Source organism: Melanotaenia boesemani, chromosome 6 (genome assembly GCF_017639745.1).
Source record: "Melanotaenia boesemani isolate fMelBoe1 chromosome 6, fMelBoe1.pri, whole genome shotgun sequence".
Lineage (NCBI taxonomy): Eukaryota > Metazoa > Chordata > Actinopteri > Atheriniformes > Melanotaeniidae > Melanotaenia > Melanotaenia boesemani.
Window position 1 is genome coordinate 14,994,216 of NC_055687.1, and position 20,362 is coordinate 15,014,577.

At 37.8% G+C, this 20,362-nt stretch overlaps 1 protein-coding gene across 1 annotated transcript in view; it reads right to left on the reverse strand.

Annotated features, from left to right (window-relative positions):
* tmem145 (transmembrane protein 145) overlaps nt 1-20,362 on the reverse strand; it is a 46,934-nt gene that overhangs the window by 19,765 nt on the left and 6,807 nt on the right. Inside the window, exons 2-5 of the mRNA XM_041988720.1 lie at nt 9,919-9,993; nt 9,021-9,098; nt 7,130-7,216; nt 6,344-6,445 (exon numbers count right to left, since the gene is read on the reverse strand). Coding sequence (XP_041844654.1) covers nt 6,344-6,445; nt 7,130-7,216; nt 9,021-9,098; nt 9,919-9,993 — 342 coding nt within the window. The remainder of the gene's footprint in view (nt 1-6,343; nt 6,446-7,129; nt 7,217-9,020; nt 9,099-9,918; nt 9,994-20,362) is intronic.

Genomic DNA, 20,362 nt, shown 5'->3' on the forward strand with positions numbered 1-20,362 from the left:
GAAACCAAGTTCCCAAAATATCATCTTTTTAATTTTTTTTTTTTTTTTTTGTGCGCATGAAAATGTTTCTTCAAAGATCATGAAAGACATCACACAACTCTTCCAATATCTGTGCAGTCCAGTGTCGCTTAATATGTTGTTATTACAGTCATCCTTCTAAGAAGGCTTTCCACAGGATTTGGGAACCTGGCAGTAGGGAACCACCCATCAGGAAAGTGTTAGTGATGTCAGGTGATAAAGCTCAACTCGCTGTTGGTGCTCCAACTCACCCTGAAACTGTTTAAGGTCAGGGCTTTGTGAAGGCTGGTGACTGTGTCAACAAGCTCAAACAGTTCTGCAAACACCATGTTTTTGTGCGTGATGAAAACATAATGTTATACATTCTATTATTATTAATAATAATAATAATAATAATAATAATAATAATAATATTGTATCAGCCCAGTTTCAACTGCCGATATACAGACAACACAAAACAGTAATATAAAGTTCACATTAAGTTACAGTCGAAACAAGAATTCCCTAACAAGTAACAAAACTGCATGATAAATATCCTTTCTTTAAATTCCGAAAATATATTCATTAATGGATTAGATTTAGATATAGTGCTTTATCAAGGCACCAAGTGCTTTACATTGTGTATCCATTATTCATTCACACACACATTCACACACTGATGGAAGCTGCCATGCAAGGCGCTCAACCACGACCCATCAGGAGCAATTAGGGGTTCGGTGTCTTGCTCAGGGACACTTCGACATGAGCTCTCCGGCTGGGGATCAAACTGCCAACCCTTGGGCTGCAGGATGACCACTCTACCCACTGAGCCATGCCGCCCCCAAAATATATACATTATCCATATAATGATTATGTAGCTGTATGTTTTGATCATATTCAACACCACTCACAGTCACACTTATTCCTGGTCAAATTTAGAGTAATCAGTTAACCTAACATGCATGCAGGGAGCCAGAGTACCACACACAGAGTATGCTGGCATACATGGGGAGAACATGTAAACTCCACACAGAGAGGCCCAGCCCCCCCGTTCAGTTTTTGAACTGGGAACAGACTACAGAAAAAAAAAAATACCTGACTCAAATGTTCAAACTTTTTAAATGTGTATATATATATATGTTTGTAAATAAGGAGGAGGCAGAACAATAATATCCTAATAAGTAAAAACATACCAGTGACTGAGTCAGTGAAGCTGGTGCCAGACATTTAGAACTTGTTATAAACCTCAGAGCTCTATGACAGGCTGTATTTAACGCATGTAAACATTGTAAGGAAGCTGGCTTGTACACAACTTCACCATTATTCAGCACTGACATAAAAGCAGCAGCTATAAGCCTCACTTCATCTTTGAACTAGACTTGCTTCTGAAATAAAAAGCTGATTTTGTTCTTTTTTTTGTTGAATATGTGTAAAAGATAAAGAACCATCTAAAACAAGTTATTTGTATTGATACAAATATCTACAGACTCAGTAACAGAGCTGTGAAAAATGGTAATAGATAGAATATAGATAGAGCTATATTTTCCATTTAAGAACATCATGACTTTAGTTTGCTGATGGGTTAATTGCGTTCAACTGTACTGAAAGGTGGCTGCAGTTGGCTGAGAGCCAGATCAAGTGAGGTGCCAAGCATTTTGATCAAGGTGAAGGAAGTATAATGAATTCGAGTCGTGCCAGGATCAACCCCATTCAATAGGAGCAAACAGTATTATTCAAGTCCCAAAACAGACTTTTTTTCAGCAATGCATGATCCACGGTATCAAAAGCTTTAGACAAGTCATTAAAAATAGCAGCACAGGGAAGCTTGTTGTCTACAGATTCAGTCATTTCCTTTATTGTTAAGACAGTTGTAAGCAATTATGAGCTGTAATCAGTAATTATTCCCCTTAACCAAACCCAAACTAAAATAAAAGCAGATTGATATAGGAAGACCATCCACATGTACTGTAGACCTAAAATATTCAAGTCTGACCTAAGCAAATTATTTCAATATTGTAGGTATGATCACTGATGTTTTCATTTAATATGGTGAAACATTTGTATTATTTTCAAAACATAACAACTTTCATGTCATTACTTTGCACTTTTCAAAGTGACCAATTAAACAAGAAAATAACAGAAAAAGTTAATCACCAGCTCTTCAGATGAATAGATAATACACTCTCACAAGAATCCTACATGTAAGCATTGCTCCGTGTGCTCATGCTTAGCAACACCATCAACAAATCCTCAAGTTGGTTTATTTACTTGTGTATATAGTTGAATATATCTCCCAGATGGCTCATAACGTTGTGTTATTATTTTTTATTTATCACCTTCCAGAAGTGCAGTGTTTCAAGTTCAAACTGGCACCCCCTATGGGACTGAGGTTGAATACTCAGTGTTGCGAGAGAAACAGCCTGCAGTATTTGTGTTAGAGACCAGAACTAAATACTCAGCTCTTTCTGGCTAGTAGTTTTGTTGTTGTTTTTAGCCTGTATCCATTAATAGCTGCTCTAATTTCAGCACTTTTTAGGTTCCTACTGAGGTTGATTGGTGTCATTAAGAGCTCTGCTCAGAATAATAAGGTGGGAATTGATTACAGCCTTTTTAAGTTTTTTGTGAAGAAGTTCATGAGGTTAAATAGTCTGACAATAGTTGTTAAGGATAAAAGCAAAAGCCAAACCCAAGCTTTACTGTATGCTTTTTTTTCCAAGTGTTTAATTAGTTGTTAACACTGTAATCAAAACAGTTTTGCAAGCGTACACTTCAAAAAGGTGAAATTCTGTCTTTTCATTTATATATTCTTTTTCATAAACAGAGGAGGAAACAAACCTAATTGGCTAAATTTGGTTATCCTGACAATTTTCTCCTAACCTGTAATGACTGCATTATTCTACGATGATATAATAATTATTAGCAGTTTTGGGGTCTTATTTATTAAGTCAATTTCACTGAAAATATTCTAAATCAGCTTTCCATTTTACTATTTCATCCTTTTTTTTCATGAACTGAGAGCACACAGACATCCTCGGGTGTTAAAGACTTTAAGTTGGAGCAGATACGGATTTAGACCCACCTCAGCACAGGTACAGACAGAGCAAAAGCAGATTAAAGAAGAGCTGGATGAGAGAAACAAGAACAAAGAGGAAAATGTGCTGTAGCAGATAGAAGCGAGGGTGCCAGGGAAAATGCATTAAGTGAGTGAGAGAGGAAAAGAAATGTGACCAATAAGATGGGGAGATGGAGAGGAAAAACACAATTAACAACAGCCTGACAGAGAGGAGCAGGAGACACAGAGGTAGATAGACATGAAATGACATGGAGCGCGTCACAGCTTGGTGACAGAGTGTTGAAAGAGAGCAGGACATTGCCAAAGATTGTGAGCGACAGTGGGAGGAAAGATGAAGAAGTGCGAAAGTGAAACGGAAGCAAGACGACAAGCAGTGAGCGACGAGGGGTGGAAATTGGCTGCGGGACACAGCATGCATATGTCCACAGGAGTGGAGACAAGCTTTTATACTCAAGTCCAACAGCATTAGGCAGCGTGTCTTTCAGACGCTGGCATGACACTTAACCACACGCCACGGGAAGCATCCATTCTAATCATATTCTACTTCAGCCAGTCGTAAACAACCCAGCAATTTTTTTTTTTTTTTTAAATCAAGGGCATTAGTGTTCACACACAATCACACAGAATCCAGATCATACCAGTTTACAGATGAGCAGAAAGAGTGTGATATACATTGAGCAGAATTTAAACTTATTTGCTCTGTCATCCACTTTCATAACACAAAAAGACTCCACACAAAGGCAGAGCAAAACAACCACACACACCCTAACTCCAAGGATTTACCCTTGACTGAAGCCCTTGGCAAAGGAGCATCTATCGTCACTCGGCTATTAATATCCAGGCCTATGATTTGTACACAAAGGCACCCCATCCACATGCAAACTAAAAAAAAATGCATCGTAACCACCATGTTGTTTATTTACTCCCCTGGCACAAAACCCAAGTCACTTAATACTGATTTATAAATAATTCAAGCATAAAAAAAGGCTTCTAACTAAAGGGATGAACCAGTGTTATGTCCACACACAGCAGTCATTTCTTTAGTAGCATCATTAAAAACATTTGTTTGTTTGTTTGTTTGTTTTTAACCAACATAAGCTGAAATCTTAGCTTATCTGTTTGGTGTGCTGTTGAAATGTACACTAGGAGACTGGACAAGTGAAGAACAAAAGTTGTAGGCCTAGAAAACTATTTACAGTAGGTAAACGTGATGTCATTGTGATATTCACAATCAGTGGTAACAGGTCTTGTGGACTGATGAATCTCAAGAGCTTGGACCTCAACATTGTTGAAACAAAATGGGATCACCTTGATAGAAAACAAAGCAAAAGGCAGAATTGTGCAAAACTACATTATAGTTACATTATTTATAATATGTAAACTGTATATATATGTATATTATATATATTATGTATTTCCATTTTCAGTAAACACCATGATCAAGGATATATCTATATGAAACAATGGTGAGCTTATTTTAGGTGCAGAAAGATGAGATGTATTTTAATTAAGGCTGTTAAAAATAGCAAGTTAACGGCTGTAACTAATTTATGTAATTATTGCGTTAAATTTTTTTAACATCATGCGCAGCATCCGTCATTTATGACGGTGAGACAAGGATGTGTCTAAAGGTAAGATGGAACAAAATGAGCTGGTTGGCTTTATGGATGGATTTGAGGGTGTCACACCAGAGGGGAATGAGGCTGTTTTAAAACCCACACTTTTCCTGGTGAGAGGGGTCAACACCCGCACTTGTGCATTAAAAAAAAAAAAAAAAACTTTACAAATGGTGGTGCAAAAACGTTATAGTTCTGGTCGTTTGTGTCTGCCCAGTGCAGCCTCCTCCTCTGCCCCTCCTCTTCCTTTGTAAATCATGATGGCTGTCAGTGATCAGCTGATCGGCTTTTCTGTTGCATTTGTTTGTTTGTTGTTGTTTATTTGTAGCTGAGAAGGAGGAAACTTGCAGCTCACGGTTCACACTGACACATATTTACCCATAAGTATTGTTTTTGGATTTTACTTTGGATAAAGTAGGCAACATTTATCAGTCTCATGTCAATCTGACACATGTCAATGCCTATTTCAGTTAGACTTTGTTTCCTATAACTTTTCAGTAACAATGAGGTTTATTAGTGAAAAAGCTATAAACAAGGAGACGTCTGCTCTAAATCACTGGAGCTGTGGAGATGTTGGAGACACAGGTCTGATCATTTAGGGGACATGAATGTGAGAAGCTCTGAGACACAAATCAGAGTAGGACGCTTCTCTAACAAAGTTGCTTACAGGTGGTAGAAAAGATTTATACTTTGCAGGGGGAGGGGCTAGAAAAGTTTTGATGGGGGGCTAGGCAGAGGCACTGACCAGGAAAAGGGGGGCACAAATGACTTTTTTTTTCTTTTAAGGTATTGATTTTATATAATGTTGAACAGATTATTGCAACTAAAGTGACCACTAAAATAAAGGTCAGTTAACATTAAATATTTGTAAGTATCTTTCTGTTAAAACAATATAGTAAAAGCAGGTATATTTCAGGCATAGTCGTGAATGGTGATTAATCATGATTAAACACCATTCATTAATTAATCATGATTAATCAATTTGTAAACTGTGAATAATCTAAAAATTTTAATTGTTTGACAGCCCTAATTTTAATAAATGCTGTATTTGGAGATCAGTCCTGGTAGTCTGTTAGAAGACTACTTAAAATCATCTATCAAGTTGACAATTAGATAACTTCAAGTAACATTTTTCTCATAACTACCATTTAAAATATAGCCTACTGCAAAATAATCTGATGTGAAATCACATACTGGAGCAACACTTACGTTCACAAGGATTTAAAAATTCATAGATGCTACACTAAAAGTAGGCTTAAATTATCCAGGCTTTCCTCGGGGTATGCTGGGTGTATTTTTGCCTGAACTTTCCTATTATAATATCCATTTCTGTTGCTTGCATCTGAAATCTTTTTGAGTTTGTTGTTCAAATAATTAAAAATAATGTCATTTTATAAATACAATAGCCAAACAAATACAGCCCTACCATTAAATTGTTATCCTTAAAATATCTGCACTGAGATTTATTGATCGACAAGACCATAGGGGCCAATACTGACGTCTGCACCTCTGAATAGAGGAAAGCAAAACTGAACACAGTGGCAGCTTTACATGCAGGCTCTCACCAGACAATGCGTTTCCATGTCAACCACTTGACAGTAAACTTGTTTAGGAGGAAAAGGCAGTAGTGTCGGAGGGGTCAGAAGTCAGTGCTTACCCCACACTTGCTGAGAGCGATGTACCACCATCTCTCCCTTACTGAGCGGAAACTGCGACCACCCACGCAGCTCAGAACCTCCTCGTTGCCATCGCCCTCCACCTGAGGGAGAAGAAATGCATGGAGGGGGTGGTGCACAGAGGATGTTGTTATTCCAAACAAGCAGCACATTTTACCTCAGAGACACGCTGAGTTGTCACACTAGAGTGGGAGCAGAGATATCAAGATACGAGCATATTTCACACCCCAATATAGCTTGAAATGTGGCAACAGGATCTACTAACAACACAACAGCAAGAAACGCAAGGCAATCACACCTCCTAATATGATAAACAAGTTGTATTGCTTATTAAAGAAAAAAAATGAGTTTAAAACAAGATGTTATAGCGAGGAAGGATCTCTTGAAACCTTTCTGATCGATGGGGGTGAATCATCAGCAGTGGAAATGTAAATCAGCAGAATGTTATGAAACACATTACAGGCCATTTGCACTTACTCTGTCTGTGTCTCTGCTTATTGCTTTCCTATTTAACATATTCTGTGCAATTTATGCATTAAAGAAAAACATGCAATAAGAAAGGTGAAAATATGTGCAGCTGTGTGGTGATAAAAGGGAACAGTGAGATTAATTTATAATACATGTCTGTTGCTGCATAATATTGCCACACAGCATAATCAGAACTCAGTTTAAATAACAAAACAGCATCAAAACAGTGGATTATAATTCTCAGTGAAACTGTGTGCATACATGTAGCAATGTGTATATATATTTGAGTGTGTCCTTACCACGCATCCTGACCAGGTGTACCGTGTGGTGAGATTGATGACCTGGTTGTTTTCAGGCCTCAGCACTGCTTCCTTCTGGTAGCAGTTCTGCTGTCAGCAGACACAGAAAAATAACAAATAAAAACTGGACTATAAATGATTGCAGCCACATCTGCAATGCAGGCAGCCTTGTCACTGCGGCTGCTGTGAAACAATGCTTTTAATAACCTGTGGACGTTTACATCTTTTATTAAAAGGGAAAAAAAGGACTGTATTAAGAGTAGAATTATTTACACAATCAGTTTCAATGCAGACAAGAAAATGTTAAATGTTTTATTCAAGTTCTGCAGTTTTGTGTCTCATTGCTAGTTGCAATGGAACTGAATTTTAGCCCTACTGCTCTCTAAATTATTATTTAGAGTGATATCAGTCAAAATAGGGTTTATTCCCACAGGAAAGTGTTTACACTTTACAAAATGAGCGCATAAAATGCAAACTGTCTGTTGCAGCTGCTGGAGTTAAAACTGTTTTTTGTCTCTGGAATGGCCTTGTTTATACGTGACTTCCGAATATTAATGCAAAATGTTAAGTGGAGAAGTGATGTGAGGTTCATATGTGCACTACAGATATATGAGATGCCACATATGTGTGTCAGAAAACGAAACTACCAACCAAATCACTTTAGCAAAAGCAGCAACATGAAAGGTATTTGGGTCGATATAATTTTCTTTCTAACTATGCAAAGCATTTCAGCATGGATTTTCAGTTCTGAAAACCCCAATAACAGTTCAGACAATATTAATCTCAGAAACTCAACCACTGTGATGAAAAAATAAGCAGTTAAGTGCAGCATTTAAAAATTGTGAATAAAGGGTACTAATGTGTGCATATAATAAATAGTTAGATTATCTAATATTCATTGATTGTGAAATGACTTCAAGTAGATTTTATAGGTTAAATTGTGTTACATCTCAGTATCAGCTGACTGTGCTATATGCAGGCAAACATTAAAAATTGATGCAAGCTGCTTCTGTGGCTAAAGGACAGACCAACAGACCAGTTTACATGAATGTACTCAGTCTCTCTGCAGGCAAAAGTCTCAACCCTTAGATCTCAAATAGTGGAATCAGACAGAGGTTGACTGACCTCTGCATACTCAGGGAATATAAGAAGAAGTTGATTCAATTTAGGAAATACTCTAAAGGCCTACAGTTCAGTCTTTTATGTGGAGAGATATCCCTTTTTTTTATTTGTGTAACTGTTTCTATTAATGGGTTTGCACTCTAGAAGATTTTCTAATAAAAGAGCACCCACATGCCTCAAGTGCTGACTTTCAGCTTCAAGGGTCTTTTGGAGTGTTCACGGTGGTACTGAGTGAAGAGTGTAGGAATAATAGCTCTTTGATTCATACAGTTTTAACAAATACACAAGACAAAGATATGGTTTTAATTCGCACAATGTTGATTTAAATATGATCAAATTAAGATTGAAAGATCCACTTTACCTTGACAGCATCTGTTTTATTTGAAATTTAATGTGTATAGATGCAGTTTCTTATTTAACTTGCCTTTAAATTTGATTTGAATTCAAATCTATGGCAAATTTGGTATATTTCTGTAGAAAGTCATTATTTTCAATGAAGTGGCTCGAGTAGAATTTTCTCAATTTGTGTTAACGAATCTGCATCGTTCCATCCTTGATCATTGCATGAATCATCAATAATTCATTTTCGCTTGTGAGTGAAAAGTTCCCATTTTCAAAATGTCAACTCTTAAAAAACTGACAGCCTGTTTTTTTCTTCGATCTTTTGGTTCAAGTGAAATTGTGAAAATTAGTGGCACAACTTTGTATTATACTGACATGTAAAAAGTCTTTATTTTGTTTGTCATGATGCAGAGGGTAAATATCTCACCTTTTCTGGCCTTTTGTACACAGCTGGCCACTGAGAACTGTCATCAAAGTAGAGCAGTATGTTCTGGCAGCAGCGAGACTGCACAGAGAAGAAACAGTGACAGAAAAAGAGATTGTACTGGGATGTGCATAGATCAGAAAAAGTGAACGGGTTTAAAATTTATGGGACAAAACTGTTTTCAAAATCTACAGGCTCAAAAGTATAAAAAACAAAAAAGTCATGGCTTAAAAGGAAGAGCTGAAGAACAAAAGGGACCCAAAGCAAGATATACAAGAGAATGAGGGAAAGCTGGTGGATTCGGGGGAAGGGGGGTTGGGATTGGAGGCAATCTCAATATAATACAGTTTGATTTAAAATGGAATTTTAAATCAGAAAGAAATTATCTGCAACTTATTTAGAGTCTGAGTTTAACTAAAACTAGAACGACTACACAGTTCAGGGTATCTTATTGCATTTTGCTTTTCAGCTGGTCTGAACTGCAGAGGCTAAACTCACACCCAGACTCTTCTAATGTACTCATTCTGTTGTAATGCAGAGGTAAGCCGCTGTTTTGATGAAATATGAAAAATCTGCCCAGGAAAATTTTCTGAAATCTGGATTTATGTTTCCGTGTTAATGGTGACATCACTTGTACCACTGTTCTGCATTTTGTTGCCCTGTCCAAACAAGTAAAGTCTTTGCTTTAATCAAACTGAAAATTAAATGCCAACATTTAAAAAACAAACAAACATTCCCTGTTTTGAGCTCTGATTCCAATATAATTGCATTGGGTTGTTACTTATATTTCACACAACCTTCTATATTTATTATTTTTTATTTATTTTATTTTTTTATATTAATAGGATTTTTAATCCAGATTTTGAAAAGACAAACGTATGATACAAACACACAAACCTACCTTTGGATAGCGAAATCGGAAATCTAAACGGCCAAAGTCAGTCAGAAAGCAAAAACGAGTGAGGAAAACCCAGTCCTGCAGAGACAAAGAACAAAAAAAGCCCACAAACAGTTAAAGTATGCATTGAGAAAAACAGAAAACGTGTTTACAAACTAGTGGTTCTTTGAGCCTCTGTCTTAGACCAGCGGTGCTCTGAGCTACAGCAACAAGATGAGGCTAATGTGTTGATGGCAGGCAGACAGTTTTTACCGAGTTAATCTTCTTCATTTTAAGTGCCAACAATTTGTTATAAGCACTAACCACGGAGCTGAGTTTAGAAACTCATTAGTTTTGCAGGTATTTGGTCAATATATCAAGACATTGTCAAATTCAAATTTGAGTCTGTGGTCACTTTCACAAAGTTTGTTATTTTAGACTGTCTTGAAAACGAGACAGTTTTAAAAAAAAACTAAAGACAGAAAAGAAAAATCAAAGGTTGTGGAGAACCAAACGGAGCTAAAAGGTCTATAAGGAGAGAATGGGAGCAGCAAAGAAAAAAGAAATAAAGGTTGGTGAAGACATTAACATGGCTATAAAGAAGAAAAAGCGTGAAAAGGGTAGTTAAAGCAGCAGGAAAGAGGTTCAGGAACCTTAAAGAAGAAGCAAAGAAGAAGCAAGAAAATATGTTAGTTGAAGAGAATAACAAAAAATAGAGGGGAGGGAGATAGTATGTCTAGAGAAGTTAAACCATCAAGAGGCTGCTGAGCACATTAATAAGCAAGAAGAAAAAAAAAGGCACTGTCCATCCTTGATTATTCAGCCATCAGCTTGGCAGCAAGAGACCAGATAATAGTGCTGATTGTGTACTTCACTGAGATTACATAAGTCACTGCAGCAGTGTTGGCATGGCAGATCACTGGTGGTCTCTCGCTCTCTCTCTCTATATACATATATATATATATATTCTATACAGCTGTGTGAAGACACTTTCTGTAGATACAGATCATGGTGCTGAATACAGCACTAATACCACATCACTGATGGTATATGTTGTTTACCCACACTTCATCTGGATCACTGCGCAGTATCAGCAGGCCTAACTGAGGCAGAAAGAATAAATTAAGGGTTCTGAACTGGGATGAGACATTGAATATTTGAGGTGTAATAACAACTAGTCCTGCTAATTTAATAGAACAAAAAAACAGATGTGCATTATTCACAAACATAAATTATAGACTAATGTGATACTGCAGGTTTCCAGTAAAAGGGTTGTAGCATGATCCATTATGTTTGTCGATATATCAAGTGTTCAGTTAACAAAATAATGATAGCCAAACACATGTTGAATAAACATCAGTGACTAACAGAATTGTCATTCTGGAGTTCTTGTTGAAACAATCTATTGTAGAGGAGGCCTCTTGTCATCTCTTTTTTCAATCTGTTATTTACGATTACCATATTTGCACATTTTCTGCTGTTAGTCTTGTTTGACTATTTATTGAATACAGTTTTGGTCTGTCAGTGAAGCAAAAAAAAAAGTCAAAGAAACTATATTAACATATGAGGGCTTGGGAAACTTAAAAAGATTTGGTTAAATAGCTGAAACCTCATGAGAAGATCCAAAGGCATATCTCATGCAGTGCAGTAACCAATAAAAACTGAATAAGTCTCTAATTCAGATTAAGAAATATCAAAGGAGAATAAGAAAATACTGAGAGCTTTGCAATCTTGCTTACAGCTGTTGAAGCTGGCAACGGCTGCACCTCTCCTGCAGCTCTGGCAGTGGTATGTAGATTTAACTAGCTGAACAAAGAATATTTGTAAGCATGTACATAGCCAAAATCAGATTGGAAGATTTTCTCATAAACATGCTTTACATTTTAGCTTTTGCAGTGCATGTTTCTATAGCTGCAAGCATGTAGCAGTTTAGTTCTGCAGAACTTACAGAAAATTTAAATCTCAACATTTCAAGACCATGCCTTCAATTGTTATTGTGTCCATTTATGTAATTTAATGCAAACAATTTTGTCAGGATTCAGCACGGATTGAGGTTATGTTGTACTGTATTATCTATAAAGATAATTAATGCTGTTTCCAATAATATTAACATAAATTCTCTGGAACAAGTCTGGGCTAAACCCTAAGCTGAACATAAAAAAATCTGTTACTTTGGGAGCAGCAAGTGTAGAGAGCCATAATTGCACTGAGCAATTTATAGAAGGTTCTTTACTTCATTTGAAGAGCACTTTGGCCTCCCCAAAAATCAGCTCTGGTGATAGGTTCAAGTGACACATCTTCTCTCCCAAACTTTTGATAGCACCACAAAAGCCCGACCAAGCTCCGAGGTCTTCCTTAATGCTGTTAAGATTTTAGGCATTGGCCATGAGGCATCCAAATGCTACTCCCTGCTGCTTAAAAGTTCTGATAATAAGAGTCTTCACCTGAAGTCAGCTTGGTAGGCTGACCTCAAGCTAACTTTTACTAAAGAGGGATGTTTATGGGTCATCTACCCTTAAAAGATCTCCTCGTAGCACAGGCGAACTGGCTGCTGACGGTGCTTAGCTGGGTAGAGAGATCACTGTAACTGACTGGAAGTCAGCCACTCTGCCCTCTGTCAGAATATGGTTCTCTGCACTGTGCACCAAAGCAGCCTGTGAGGTCCCCCATTTTAGACTTATTAGTCAAGCAGGAAAATTTATAGCCAACTTCCTTGCCATCATTGGTGATCCCTGACACAAATTGGATCTATTAAGCTAGAAATTTACTAATCGATACATGTTGATTAACATGTCTGAAACGATGACAGGGAAGTTTAAGACTTGTTCTCTTTTCTCGATGTACCTTGTTCTCTGTTACCGTTAGGTTTTGTTTGTACCTGAATTTTGCTTCTTACATATATTGATATTCTGTTGTCATTGATGTACTGTTCATATAAAACAATAAAATTCTAATCATAAAAGAAGAGAAAAAAAAGCCAGGGATGACCCTAGCTCTCAGGTGACACAGTAGCTTTCTGCTTATTTATGCGTATAATGGAACATGAAAGACTAGCCAAAATGAGCTGTGGGATGAAAAGCTGCACATAACTGCACACTCCAACCTACTAGCAGGAAAACTGACTTACTATTTATTCAAACACTGTGAGCTTGGTTTGCTCCGCTGTAAAGAGATACATCTGACATCAGACTTTCCTGTTTGCATTTCTGACCAAGAATTTGTATTACTAAATAACCTGTAACATGAAATCAACCTGGTCTGTAATCTTAAAAGGTATATTTAGGAAATAAATAGATAAATAAAACATTAAGACTCAAGCCCAAATCAATCATTAATTATGTAAGAAGAGTTTCAGAAGTGAGTGTTAGTTTACTTTTCTCCAGAGTCACAACTCACTGCTGATAATTCCTTTGCTTCTTGTAAATTAGTTTTTTGTAGGACCGTCTGGGCTAGAAGGTGGACTTTCAGCTAAAAAAAAATTAAATAAGGTTGCTTTATCAATTGGGCACAGATAGTAATTAGTCAAAAATTAATCATCCAAAAATAATTTGATCAGTAGTCACTAAAAGACCAGCACGGTCTCTCATATAGTCTTTTAGAGGGCAATACTACTACTCAAACCTGAAGTCAAGTTAAGCAGGCCTAACTGCTTAGTATAAGTTATAGTCAGCTCAGATCACAACCACATTCAGTAATTTATTTAAACAAGTAAGCTTGTTTTCACATATTGTCATCACCATGAGATTTTAACACTTCACTGAACAGTAATAACATCACTAAATTAACCATAATTTCACTGAACATTTCTAAAGGAGCGTCAGTCCATCTCAGCTTGAGAGGGGCAGAGAAAGACTAACATCCGACAGTCAGGGTGCATTTTTTAAACACACCTAACTGGACCCTTAAATAATGATACAGAAAATTAAGCTATTTCTCATCAGTGGCAGCTATATTTCAAGTTATTGATTTAGAGATACAGCATTTTTTTCCACATGAGTAAAAATAACTGCCATGCACAGGTTTCATCAAACTAGATTCAATTATAAGCTTTATTGTCATTGTACAGCTGGGTACAGCAAAACTTTGTTTAGGAGCAATCTCCACTAGCAGCCATATATCAAATGTGCATATGTACATATATACAAACAAACAGTCACATGTACATACATAAATAAATACTCAAGCCGCTATATAAAAGTAAATGTAAAAGCTGAAAAGTGTGTAAGATTATTGAGAGTGGGAAGAGTGGTCAGGACAGCAGTCTATTATTGCACAAGGTGGATGGAGGGCATCTCTCCTGTGTTAAGTCTCTTCACAGCCACAGGGAAGAAGCTGTGTTTCAGTCTGTTGGTCTGAGTTTTTATGACTCTGAGCCTCCCAGAGGGGAAGGTGGTGCACAGTGAGTTGTCCTGGGTGGATGGGGTCGCTCTGGATCTTTGTGTCTTCTCAGAGGAGACAGCTCAGGAAGATCTCTTCCAAGTGTGGGAGCGGGACGCCAATGATCCTCTGAGTCATCTTGATGACCTGCTGCAGCTGTTTTCTCTCTGCTGCGGTGCAGCTGGGGTACCACACCATGCAGCCGTAAGTTAGAAGACTCTGTTACAGCGGTACAAGTTCTCCAGCAATGGTTAAGTGGAGTTTGTTCCTCTAAAGCAGTGTTTCTCAATCCTGGTCCTCAGGGACCACTGCCCTGCATGTTTTAGTTATTTCCAACTCCAGTACACCTGATTCAGATTAATTTAACTGTTTGTCCAGTTCTTTGTAAACTGCTAATGAGCCATTCATTTGAGTCAGGTGGGTTAAAGATGGACACCTCTAAAACATGCAGGGCAGTGGTGCCCGAGGACCAGGATTGAGAAACACTGCTCTAAAGTGTCCTCAAGAAGAAGAGACGGTGCTGGGCTTTGTTGATGATGTTGGTGGTGGTGTTCAGGGTCCAGCTCAGGTCCTCTGAGACGTATAGTCCAAGAAACTCCTACCATTGATGTTCAGGCCTGAGTGATGTGTGCTCCTCGTCTTCCTGAAAATCAACAATGATGTCTCTGGTCTTTCTGGCATTAAGGTTGAGATAGCTGTCTTTGCACCAGGCCGCCATCATTTGGACCTCCTCTTTGTATGGCGCCTAATCATTGTTACTGTCATCCACAAATTTGATGAGGGTGTTGGAACTGTTGGTGGCGATGCAGACATGGGTGTACAGCGTAAAGAAGACAGGGCTCAGCACCCAGCCTTGGGGAACACCAGTGTTGAGAATAATGGCGGAGGATGTAGAAGTGCCTATTCTACCATGCTGGGGTCTGTTAGTTAGAAAGTCTTTAGAATCAACCGGACACTACCATCAAGATAAAACACAGTGGAATCCTCCATGGCTGCATTCAATGCCATTATGGAGCTATTAGCATTTGATATTTCAAGGGATTAGGTTGTTTTTGTATATTTTTGCAAGACCACCTGCAGCAAAAGTTTTATGACCTGGTGATTGAACAACACCTGCCATTACAGAACAACTGGTAATTTGCCACAAAGTCTAGATCAGAGAACCAATAGAAAAATAAAAACCACCATGGGATTCTGGACTTCCTACTTTGTAGTTTGAGAAAGATTTTCATATTCCCCCCTCCCTCATGATTTAGAGTTTCAACATTCCACTTCGGATATATAACAAATACAGCATTACTTGGCAGCAAAGGGAAAAAGGGCCAAGCTTGAAAGGCTGCAGATAGTACAAACAGTGACATGGAAAAAGCCACAAGTATGCCTTGAAGTATCACATTAAAAGGTATAGTAACACCAATTTGCTGGTGTGCCAATTTAAACCCCACGTCACCAAAATGTTTCATCTCTAAACACCACAGTCATCACGCAATCTACTGGTGCCACAAAACATTTAGATTTAGCTGTTCTGCTAATGAACTGTTTCATTAAAATCCTAAAAATTGTTACTGCTTTCAAGGAAAAAAAAAGGTTGCAGGTACACATGAAGAGAAGTCCACCACACTGAGCTGATCACACAACAGCTGACGGATGCAAATAAATGTGTAACAGGAAAAAAAAGCATTCTGTCACTTTTAACTTTAAGGTTTAAGACTGGTTTATTAATGCACAACACAAGATCTTTAACATGATTCCAGATGAGGTCCTTCTATGCCACCCATTTAAAAATAAGATATGAATGAATAAATAATAAGCCCTATAAACAAACAAAGCTCATTTTTAGGTGAAGTGTGGGCAGAGGAATAAAGAGCACACAGCTTGAGAAAAGAAAGTCTTCTGAAGCTTGGTGGGATGACTGTAAACATCTCTGTATCACTTGCCAGATGGCAGCAGGGTGAACAGGCTGTGGCAAGCATTGTCGTTTAATGTCCTTTAAGCTCTAAATAGACTCCTCACCTAACCGTGATATCCCTGATTATGTGCAAGTCTATGCAATCTTAACAGTCCTGTTCAGCTGCAGCCTCATCTGTCCACACATTTGATGCTTTTTATCAGCTGGGAGTAAGTTGGAGAAGCAGTGAAATATGGTCTAATAGAGGAAAATAGGATGTAGGGGAGATTTGTAGTTGCTATGATTATGATCATAGTTGAGGATATTTATTTCTCTCATGGGGGCTATGTTTTAGACTGTTTTATTCAGATATCATCCTCTTCTTTTACCATATGAATGCTGAAAGCATAAATGCAAAAGAGTAGATTTGAGAAGTAAGCTCAGTTTTGTAAAAACACTGTTTCCTCAGTGCAACCATCTTTAAGTTGTGTTTATGGGGAGTTTGGCAGAGGATGTCGTGGTTGTAAAAGACAGATCATGCCATTTCAAAAAGTGGATCTAAAACAGCATGTGGTAATGACTGGTTAATGACACTCTTAATGAGCCAATTCTCAGACATTGTTAAGGTTTGTTCAATTAATGAGAAAACCTTATTTGGAAGTTGCCTGCATTTAAAATATGGTATACAGAGTGTGTGTGTGAATGCAGCAGTGAAGGGAAGAGATGGTAATGCTAACTTGTTTTTTCCAGTTTTCCTGATAAAGAGTTAATAAACAGATTAATAGTTGCATTACGAGGTGCAAAGATCAAGTGATATGAATTGAAACCCAGTTTAATATTAACCCCTGGATTTATTTAAGCATGTTATATTTCCCAGTTCTATATTTGAAATCTGATTCACAGTTGAAGCTTAAACTTGCCCTACTCACATTCAGCAGTGAAGATAGTGTATATGCCTGTGATTATCGCTTATGAGCTAAACAAAAATTCAACATGTTAAATCCAGTAAAATCCACTGAATCAAAATAAACTGTTGAATGGTGACTCATACTGTACCCCATGTTTCTTGTTTAATTCAATCATGTTACACCTTTCAGTTAAAAGAGTAAAGACCAACAATTCAGAGGCAAGTTTTACTATTCTAAAGTGGGAAACTTAATATTGAACACACTTTGTAGTCTGAAAACACTAACCTGCAATACTTAATTCCAACGTGTTGTTTCATGCCATATAAACTTGCATTTTGGGGGGAAGCCAAAAAATTACGCTTGAACTACAACAGTGCAGAAACCTGAGAGGCTGTAACTTCTTGTATGCAGATAAAGTACATTGTTCTACAGAAGTCTTGCTAATTGCTTCTCCAAATTATGTTAATTTCAAAATTGACTGTATCAAGTTTTGAAGCACTAAGATCTAAAACATGACCACATTTTGTTTCAGGATAAATCTTGACTTTACTTGCACTCACAAGTATCTCTTCCTTATTTAAAAAAAAAAGAAGAGACCTTCAGGTTTGATACTATAAACTTTTGATCTCCGACCAACCAACAACACTCCCCATGCACCATTATAATGTAATTACCCCTGCCCAGCATTCTCCTTACATAAACAAGCACAGTAATTTCTGTGCTGAGAAATAAAGTGCAGCGTAGTGGGGCCAGCGCTGTTGCCTCCATATATCACAGCAAACAAAACCGCAGCCATATTTCAAGCTACTGCCAGCCAGCTTCAGCCCCTGAAGCCTCTGGGTTATAATTCATGGCAAAAGCCAGAGACTCACGCCCGCCTCTGTGCAATGTCCTGGGTGATGCTTAAGGCAGTAACTATGACAACCAGGGCAGCAGGGGGAAGCACTGACCCAGAGATGAATCCCTGTAGTGAGCAGAGAAGGGTGGTTGAAGATGAGAAAGGGCGGTATCAGTTAAGTCACCACAGGCTAGGACTGTGAAAGACCCCTTTGTTAGTTAAACCCAGATACCCACAAACATGTGTCACACATGTAACAGCATGCCATGACTGATCTGAAACATGCATGCCACAGTCAACGTCACACACCACCTAACACACACACTCTGTACCAAATACACCCCCTGCTACCCCTCCTCCCCCTCCCATTAGTGCCATAGCAACTACAGAATACCTTCATTTGCAGCTGCCATAGAAACATCAAAGAACAAGCCTTCATTCACAACCACTTTATTTTGTCCAGTTTTCATGCATTTGCCCTTCAGATTTTGCACTCAGTAATTCAGCTGCAGTAAACCAATCTGAGCAATGATGTTCACAGGTAATTCGTGTGACTACTTTCTTATATGGGTCAATTTATAAAAGCTTCTTTGCACACAATAAAGAGGGCAGAATTATCCCCTCCAGTGGCTGACAAACCAACTTCTTTATCAAATGCTAAAGAATGAAGTACACATTTGATTGATACTGAATAAAACAAAAAGGCTTAGTGATGAACAAAATTTAGGAAACTACCAACAATTACAACTCTTTCACTAAAGTGTGCTAATATCTAAATTTAAAGTGAAGTCTATTAACTGAAAATATCCAAGGATAAACTCTTTCATAATGTCTAAATATTCAGACATGAGCCAACACAAGAAAGGAGACACACACACAGAAAATGCACTACATGGTATGTAAATACCAACTCTGTGAAAAAATTATTTCCCAAGCTGTAAGCATTAATATGCTGCCAGAGGAGCCACTATTCTTCTGGAAAGGCTTTCAACAAAATTTTAGAACCTGGCTGCAGTGCTTTGCTCCATTTACGCTGCAGGAGCTTTAGAGAGGTCAGATACCGATGTCAGGCGATAAGGCCTAGCTTGCAGTCGGCATTCCACTTCACCCCAGGAGGTGTTTGACGGAGGTGAGGTCAGGCTCTGTGCACACTAGTTAAGTATTTCTACAACAAACTCAAATAACCATTTCTTTTTGCACCTGGCTCTGTGTACTACTAGGGACGTTAAAACAGAATAAGGAGATTCCTCTGTTGCCCCAGGCTCGGAAACACTAATAACAAATATTAGAGTATTCTGTAACAAATTCCCTTAAACGGATGGAAGCTGAAATAATGAGCTAATTCAAATGACATTTATTCATATTTGCAGCCAACTGTTTTTTGTTAGCTCAAAGCCTTTTTATGTTTAATATTATCAATAATCTGCTGACTATTTTGATGAGAATATAATGAAGTGAATTTAGTTGCAATACTGAGCAGCAAGTAGCAGTAGTAAAAAAAGGAGGCTTCAATGATCTGGAAAATTTGCAACAAAAGGTTGTCAGTCCAGTACAATTAAAAAAAACTAGGACTGTCAAATGATTAATAATTAATTTTTTTGATTAATTAATCTGATTAATTAATCAAAAATTTAATTATTAATCATTTGACAGCCCTAGTTTTTTTTTTTAATCAATTAATCACAGCTTTCAAATTAATCATGATTAATCACCATTTGAGACTATGCCTGAAATTTGCCTGTTTTTATTTTATTGTATCAACAGAATGAGCCGCTGCTTAAACATATTTAGTTTTAACAGACTTTTCCTTGGGTAAAAGATAGATGTAATAATCAGTTCAATATTTTGCAAAATCTAGACCTAAGAAAAAGGTCTCATTTGTGCCCCCCTTTTCCTGGTCAGTGATCCTGCCTGACCCCCCATGAAAACTTTTCTATACCCACCCCTGCATAGCTGAAGTATAAACGTCTACCACCAGCCAACTTCCGTGGTTGACGAGGTTCTTGCCAAAAATAAAACTTTGAGGTAAATATGTGCTGGTGTGAACCATGAACCACTAGTTTTCTCCTTATCTGCTGAACGATGATCAAGAGAGAAAAGCAGATCAGCTGATCACCGACAGCCAGCATGATTCACAGAACAACATGTGAAGAGAGGGAGGAAGCAGCTGCACTGCACAAACACTGAGACTACCAGAGAACCACTAGAGTAGACATGTTTGTGCAAAATGCAAAAAGTGGATGTTAAGGCACCCTCATTCTCCATGAGGGCAACGTCCATAGGTTGCTCCATTAATGTTGCGTTTATTCTCAAACTCATCCCCGGCTCATCTTTTCCTTCTCTCCTCTCCATATCCAGCCATCATAACAGTGCAATGACAGAAGTATGGGGCTTGTCAGGCCGTGCAGTTATTAACTGCATTAAAAATATGAACACAATTAATTACATAAATCAGTT